The 8,944-nt window shown below is 36.4% G+C and overlaps 1 protein-coding gene across 1 annotated transcript; it reads right to left on the reverse strand.

Moving 5' to 3' along the window:
• Nucleotides 1-430: 430 nt before the first annotated feature.
• On the reverse strand, nt 431-6,431 carry LOC106182036 (large ribosomal subunit protein mL38). The gene is made up of 8 exons (XM_013566662.2): nt 6,193-6,431; nt 5,101-5,250; nt 3,870-4,078; nt 3,488-3,606; nt 2,936-3,094; nt 1,904-2,040; nt 1,169-1,256; nt 431-713 (listed from the first exon to the last, which is right to left on the reverse strand). Exons 1-8 carry the CDS (start codon nt 6,386-6,388, stop codon nt 515-517), a joined length of 1,257 nt encoding a protein of 418 aa, XP_013422116.2. The 5' UTR covers nt 6,389-6,431; the 3' UTR covers nt 431-514.
• Between the last annotated feature and the right edge of the window lie 2,513 nt (nt 6,432-8,944).

Below are 8,944 nucleotides of genomic sequence, written 5' to 3' on the forward strand. Positions count from 1 at the left end.
TTATACATTTATCATCAGACTTAACTTTTTCAAAAAGGAAAATGCTTGCAAAAGTTTCATTATAATTAAGCAGATTTAATTGGCATGATAAGTTGTATCATCTTCTGCTGAAAACTTCTACTGAATAGCGACAAAATGAGGATGACGTGTCAAACAACAACCAAAATAGTTTTTAGTTTGAGGTAAGAAAGTTTTATATTACTTAAGAGTGTTTTAAATTTTGCAGTTAGATGTTTCCCATTAATCTGTAGACGATCATTTCTTCCTGCAGTAGACATGTTCAAGCATTGTTTTACAAACAATATCAACCAAAGTCCAATCTGCTTTTTCTGGCAGTGAAGAGGCTCCATAAAACCACACCCTCCACATGGAATAAGCATGTGCAAGAAATTCAACTTCTCACATGATATTTATTTAAATCTCTAGTAGTTTTTCACTGCTATGCTGGTACTACCTCCTTATGAACGATGATATCTTTGTAAGATCATGTTTTCCTTTAATTCTGAAATAAAAATCATGCAAAGTCCTTCCATTTCCCCTTGTGTAGAACCTTGTTCTGTGCTTCCAGCCGCTGCCAAGACTGCTTGCTTTTGTAAGGGTACATGAAAGGGTATTTCTTAGGTTTGTACTGCTCAAATGGTGATATGACTTTGAGTTTTTCTACTAAAACCTGTTCATTAATGTCCTTTATATCCCTGTACTTGTCCAGGTAGCTGAAAAATAAAAAACAAATGAAAATGCTTGACAATTTCATCATTCTTACTGGAATGTCTTGACAAGGTCCATGTTGGTGACCTGAACCCAAGGCCAGTCTTCCCAAGGCCAGGGCTTCCCCCTCAAAGATGACAAATACATTTAGTTAACAAATTATTTCAAAGTATTATGTGTAAAATGAATTCTAGGAAATGAATAAATTTATGAGCACACATCTTTTTGACAGCTGTATCTAGATGATAAAATTTACAAAATACATTGACATAAAATGTAAGTATTGTAGACACTGAATTTAGCCCTACAGATGGGATCTGAGTGCAATATAACTGAACAATGGAATAAACCCACAATAATAAGCAGCCACCCAAATGTATCACATTTAGGCCCTTGAAGGGGCATGCTTTTTCAAATAATTTAGAACACTGCCACTGAACCTGATCTGTAATATACATACAAATTAAATGGTTCTCTGTGTGGATACTTGACTTGCTTTGGGCGGTAGGCAGGGGGATAGTCGTACTCATAGGATGGCTCCTTCATGTCTAAAAAGAGAAAATATGCCATTGCCATATGGATATTTATAAATGATGGAACTGTCTGGGAAACCTGCACGACAAATATAAAATTTGATTGGCTTTGAAGTACAAAGTAAGACTATAAAAGCATTAGAAATATGATTTCAGCTGCTTGGCAATGGTAACAACATGCTATCATACTCACACACTGCTTTCATACTCGCTGAGTATATGACGATACACTTCTCTCACGCTGCTGTCATACTTGCTGAGTACATGACGATGCACATCTCTCACGCTGCTGTCATACTCACCGAGTACATGATGATGCACGTCTTTCACACTGCTATCATACTCGCCGAGTACATGACGATGCAAGTCTCTCACGCTGTTGTCGTACTCGCTGAGTATATGATGATACACATCTCTCACACTGCAATCATACTCACTGAGTATGTGATGATACACATCTCTCACACTGCAATCATACTCACTGAGTATATGATGATACACATCTCTCACACTGCTATCATACTCACTGAGCATGTGACGATACACATCTCTCACACTGCTATCATACTCACTGAGCATGTGACGATACACATCTCTCACACTGCTATCATACTCACTGAGTATGTGATGATACACATCTCTCACACTGCTATCATACTCACTCAGTATATGATGATACACGTCTCTCACACTGCTATCATAGCAGCACTGGAAGAACAGGAAAGCTGCAGGTGTCATGTAATCCTCATGGCGCTGATAAAACTTGAATGTGCTAAATGTTCTCTCCTTGAGACTGCGGCTGCAAAAGAGATCACCAGAGATCAATTCATTAAAACTTTTAATTTAATAACTTATGATGCAGAATTTAACAATAAAGTTAGACTGTGGTATAATAAAATCAGAATAACAGAGTCAATAGATGGGCACAACATGGTTATCAAGTTCAGTAATTTATCTCAAGTTCTTGAAAATTTGTTTCCACCTGATAACAGTTGACTGTTGACTGATATGAGAGGTTAAAAGGTAATTTGAGGGAAATGGTGTTACTTTCGTGAAAATCTTCTGAAAATGCAGATTTTCAGAATCAACCTGCAAATCTAGCAAATAAAACTACCTGTAAATTCAAAGCTTAAAACAAAAATTCAGTTTGGCAGTCGCCAAGTGTATGAAAATATGTCAGACATCAACATGAACAGACACAGGGGGCACTAAGAGTTTCTGTATAAAATACTACATGCTGTCTGTTACCTTTGATTTTTTTTTTCATTTTTTAAATTTTGAACTAAAGGCTGCCCTATTAAGACCCCTTTTTTTTGGGGGGGGGGGTATCATTTCTGTGTCACTTTGTTACTAAATAAATTTGTAAGAGCTCAGAACTAGTTTTGCTTTCCTTTGGAAAACTGTTATTAATGAACACCATTTTGGATGAAATATGGTGTTAATCCAATCCTTTCCTAGCATAGTTCAATTCTATTCAGAAATTTAACTTTTGTTGTTTTTTTTTCTGTGCTGACAAAAGAATCAACTTAAACCTCTAAAAGGGTAACTGACATCATCGGCTGACAACATTACAGAAAAACCACCTTAGAATTTGAAATTCCATCTTCTGCAATCTGTTTTATAACATTGTCTACTTCCAGTTATTTTAAAATTAGGTCATGATCATGAACTTCTATACTCCTGAACTAACTCACCAGTTCTGTGGTCTCTTCTCCAAGCTGTAGTCTATAAGTTTGTCTTGTTTATAGAGAATAAAAACATAACGCAAGTACCCTGTACCATTGGGAGGAAAGGGGGGAAGGTAATCACATATGGACTCCCCTTTATCTACTTGTTCTCCAGGAATATTACCTCTAGAAGATAAACAGGAAATAATATAAAATGATGTATAAGAAACACATAATGACCTTAATTTTACTTGATAAGGAGGAACCCAGGAATTGGTAAAAATTTTTCAACTGACACCTCTCTCAGTCTCTGTATTTCTGCATGCAAAAAATGCTCCACCTCTGATAAAATTTATTACTGCTGACTCTCACTCTTATAAAATGCAGATAGCGTTTACTCCAACAAATGGTTAATGTCCTTTATGAAACTCAATGGTGAAATATTATGATATTACAGATCAACATCTTATAATTCTATTTTAGTAGTAATGTTCATATTTGCTATTATTATCATGAGAAGAGAAGCAAACAGACAATGTGTGACTTAACCAAGAGGACATCAAAGCACTGAAGACTCACACAAACCAATGGAGACACTCAGCAGTGTTGTCCTGCAAGTGACCGTCAGGACTGGTCATCACCAGGGTCCACAGTGTGTCCTCAGGGGCATCAAACTGGACCACGGGGGCCTGGCCAGACTGTAAGTATATGGCATACACCACTATCTGATATATCATAGCAACAGGAACAATGGCATCTTTGAGAAAATATTACACTCTTATGCATCATATCACTGGTTTGTTACAATAAGGTTATCTAAGAAAATACATTTAAAGAATGTTAAAGAAATTATAATCTACCTTATCTAACAACTAACTGTAGAAGAAATGGTATTCAGAATGGTTTTCTTATAGTATCTTCAATTATTTACATTTCACTACAATAACCCCTGCTAACTCACCTCTGAGGCTGCTATCCTGTTGCCATAGTAAACAGGTGCCACATCTTCTGAATAGAGCTCATAGAAAATGTCCAGGGGAACTCTCGGGGTGAAATAAACTGGGCCAAACAAATCTTTGAATATATTATAATGCCTTGCCATGGTAACAGAGAAGTCTGGACCACTTATTTTTTCCCATTCACTCTGGACCTCTGATAGTGGTATCTCCACTGAAAACAATCACAACAGATAGTTAAACAAATAATCGTACAGTTTTCTGATCATTTTTGTGTCCACTCAGTAGCTGATTTTATTTATTTATCTATCTTTTCAGTTATTCTTGTTAATTTCTGAACAAATCACTATGAAAAGGTCACTTAACTTCAAAAACACTGTATCATATCATAAATTGTAAACTAAATCCCATCAGAAACATGTGTAGACTATAATATTAGTTATATTACAACACTGCAGCACATATATTCACCAAGGTCAGCAACCCTTGGGCCCAACTTTACAGCAGCCGTCAAGGTGCATCAGTGTGAACTGCTTCCTTCAGATTTGATTTGAATGCAGATTTGAATCACTTCCTTGACCCCTCCCTCCCCCAATGCAAAACACACAAGCACACTGTGAACAAAATGTGTTAGTATTTTAATACTTAAAAGTATATTGTCAAGTTTGAACATCTGTGAGATGTGTCTGAAGAACAGACAAAACTCATGTTGCCTTTACATAATTATTTTGCACCAAATATGAATATGAACATTAGCCAAAATCTCAATCATTACCACAAAGCATCTTATTAGCTTATATATATACATTAAAACGTGAAGAGAATCTGTCAATTCCCACTAATTTGGTATGATTCCCAAAGTAATTCATTAAGTAGAAAACCCCAAAATAACAAAAAAATACTAGTGGGGTCTTTATTGGTGCAAATTACTCTTTTCATGTCTTACCTTCAGTGTGCAGAATTTTAAAAGGTGACAGGTTTAAACTGTTAGTACTAACCATACCCAGGTCAAATGAGACAAATTCTGTCTTTTAATAGGGCACAGCATTATTCTTACTTAATACATGGAATGCATATAATTATTTCTCTGAACATGTTTGCAACAAACCTCATAACTTAACGTGTGCTTAATGCTTAATAATATGCATGAACACTAATTCAGTGACCGTCAAAATATTTCTTTTGTACATTTCAAAATCTTTTTAAACAAAGCTACTGAAAAATCTGAATAATTACATGTTCTAAGTCTGGCTTCATCTTCATACTGTCTTTTGTTCTTTGTCCATTCAACATATTCCTTATTGGATGGCCTATGCTTCACAGGACCAGTGGTATCTGGCAAACCAATGTCTATCTCTTCCACTGGTAGTGCACTTTTATGGAAGTCTGAAACACAGTGACATGTTATCATAATCCATTAAACATTTAACAGGCTGGAAATATTCAGCAGGGGATCAGATCTGCTATGTATATGTGATTCTACATATGGGACTGATGGAATGTATTATATAAACTATATATTGGGGCTCTGAATATATAATAATACCAATGAGAATGAAAGAAACACTATCATACAACTAGAGAAAAGAGGTGGCACAATGTCATATCTAGTAGTCTAACTTATATGACTATTTACAAGTAATATTTTTTTATTATTATTAGGGTAATTCCACAGTATTCTGGACAAAATATGTGCAGTTATAGAATGGCATCTAGACCAACTGCAAGTTAACTTAAATCATTGTGTTGTGTAAAGACTAAATGTCTGTATTTTGACCTATTTGGGAATTTTACATGTAACAAATTTTTCATAAATCTACAGTTAGGTAAAGTTTTTGTGTCATGGAGGGGGCGTCAGTTTTTAACTATGGCACTTTAACCCCTGGGAACATATTTGCTATTGACCATAAGGACACCAGGGATTTGGTACCCAGGCCTTTTGTGATAGCTATATTTGATAAAGAACCATGTCTGATTAAGACAGTAAAATTTTTGCAAAAATTTATTTGCCCCTCCTCCTCAGTCAAATAGTACAAGAAAAGTCTTCTTTATAATAAACAGAAAAATAATTATAGCTTCTTTCTTTTCTAATAACTTCTGACAAATAGGGCAACAAATTCACAGTCAAATAATAAAAATGAAAATGGCGTTTTGAAAAATTGGCAAACATGGTGTCATTAATATACGAATATATTATAATCTAAACGAGATTGCTTAAAATTTCAAATTGTCTATTCATGCTCAGATGTGTGGTTATCTGTGTACTAAATGCCAAGTAACTTGCATGAATTACTAGAAAAATACGTTCGGCATAATTCCTCTACTCACCGGCCAACCGCATCTCTAGAGTTGGCGCTATCTCTGGCGGTATACCAGGTCTTTTAAGATATGTCATGCGTTTACGTTTACGAATAGGAAGATTATGTTGTCGTGTTCTCCATCTTATTTGGTCGACTCTGCACCTTAATGACAAATGTCTCTGTACTAAACGCGTTGAAAGCGAAAACGTGACCGAGGTAGCCATTTGCACGTAGTATCGGTGAACAGGTTTGACTATAAGTTGCTACTTGCCAAGACAGCCTGTAACCAGAGCCAGATGGAAAACTGTAACGTAACATATCCCGCACAAAAACGCAGTAGATACTCCAGCACAGTAGACTACTGCAATCATACTGCAAACATGCCTCAAATCTGCTTTGATTTGGGAGCTAATTAGCATATTTGAAACATGCTTCTATCATGCTGCTAATCTACTGCATTAATGCTCCTCTCTGTACAAACCTATGTAGGCTACTTTTTGGAGGCTATACTGCATTTCTACTGCAAATATGCTCCACACCACTACTGCGTTAATGCTTCTTTGCTACCTCTATACTACTGCATTTTCGTGCGGGATGAGTTGCAGCATCAACCACAATAAATTTTCTCTGCTTTCAAACTCAGCACAAAAAAGACTACTTTGAATGAGAAATCAAATTTCCATTCCAGCAGAAAGGTCAAGTTTTAGCACAACTGTTTTTTCCAAAATATTTTCCCTCATTTTGTGACACAAAAATCCGCACGTTTTCGTTACATACATGTACATCGTACCAATATATTTCAATCAAGACATTTTTGTTGAAGTAGATCATTTGTAGGATGCTCCGTATTATTGGAATAGAACTTTATTACTGTACGGAAGCGTGGTCTAGAAGGAATAATGCACCTGTGTTCACGGCATAAAACGCTACTTTTTTTAATTGACACCATTGACATTACAAATACATGACAATACAAAGAAGGGGGGAATAACATTCGCTAACACATTCACACTTACCAGAAACTGTGTGTGCTATGACACTTTTAATTAATTACATCGTTGCACGCTAAATATTCAGATTGAAAATAAATTAATTATATTTGAAGTGTACAGACAGAGTGATTTATCCGTTTTCACCAGATATCTAAGCGGGGCCGTAGCAATAGTCCGAAGGTTCAATAGTCCGAAGGTTCATTGGTCCGAATATTCACTATAGAACCTTCAGACCAATGAACCCTTGATTAAAAAATCGAAGGAAATGTAACCACTTTTCGGACCAATGAACCTTCGGACTATCGAGACGCCCCCATCAAATGAAATCAGACCTCCCAAAGTTGGTTTTACCAGTGAACCCTGCCGTTCAAACGACCCACCATCAAGGTGAAGCGTGAACAAAAGAAGAAATATTTAAAATGCCAATCACATTTACCATTCTGAAACAAAAATCATTGTGAATACAAACAAATCGGTTTGTTTGTATTCCCCTTTCCCTCACAAATTGAGAAACGGTTGACCCCCCCCTTCCCCCCAACACACACACACACATTTTTCCACATCGTCCTTCAGATCCTTAGCAGGGTCGGAGACAAAGGGCCCTGTTGCCCTCTACCAGGGACAGATTGATTTTTCACAAGATATTCAAAGATATGCCTTTAGATAAATAGACAGGCATTTCATTCTCTGCCTGGCTCTTTCAAAATTTCCCTATAATATCGGCGCTCCACCCTGGTAGAGGGTAGGACCCTGTCCGCTACCTTTATAGATTAATCATAGATATATTGTGTCATGGGCCTAGGCCCCAGTTAATATTTGTCCAACTCAAAACCCGCATATTGTTCGTTATTCTCACGGCTACTCTAATTTGAAAATTTGTTCCCTTCGTTGCTGCATACACTGCACCGACTTCCCATGTTTTTTCTCTTCATTAAATTCGGTGGTTCAAATATTGCACTGATATTATAACTGCAGCTAAAATTGGCAGACGAGCCGTTTGCATCGTGTGGAACATCTGAATTATTCGCTGATAAAGGCGTGATATGTGGTGTATGTGGGAGTGGGAGAGGTTAAGGCCCCCTTGCAGGGATCGAGGCGTTTTTTCTGTGGGTTTTCATCCCTGGGTCTGATGCCATTTGTCTTCGAAATCAGTTTTTAATAACCCCCTATTATTAAACTAAATATTAATATATTATTACCAATAGTAAAAGAGGTTGTGTTTTATTATCATTATTATTATTATTTTTTTTTTTTTTTTTGGTTCCGTTTGCCTGTTTGTCCGTGTGCCTGTAAGCAACATTACGGAAATAGTTGGGGACGGATTTTTATTAACTTTTCAGATAATGACTAGAGTGGACCAAGTAAGACACGGTCAAATTCAGGTGGTGATCAATTGATCAATTGATTAGTAGATTAATAAAGACTGTTTGTATGTTTGCCACATTATGCAAAAAGATATATAGAGGGATCCTGATGACAATTTCAGTAAAGGTCAGAAATGGACTAGATTTTCTCATTGAGACTAATCAATCAATAATGATAATAATATAATTAATCTATTTATTAGGTAATTAATAGGCCTATAGTCTAAAACAATGAGAACTGATCTGCCTCGGCTGTCGTCTTCGCTCTCTAAGCGCTTTTCTAGTTCTTAATAAAATGACGTCTTTTCTCTTTGGTTTCTGTGTCTTAATCGACAAGTAGATGAATAATCTGTATCCCTGTGCGTCACTGCACCGTTACTCCCCCGCACCGATACTCCCGCGCAGTGACTTCCCTATATCGCAA

This window comes from Lingula anatina, chromosome 4, assembly GCF_051362555.1.
Source record: "Lingula anatina isolate TDL-2025a chromosome 4, LinAna3.0, whole genome shotgun sequence".
Lineage (NCBI taxonomy): Eukaryota > Metazoa > Brachiopoda > Lingulata > Lingulida > Lingulidae > Lingula > Lingula anatina.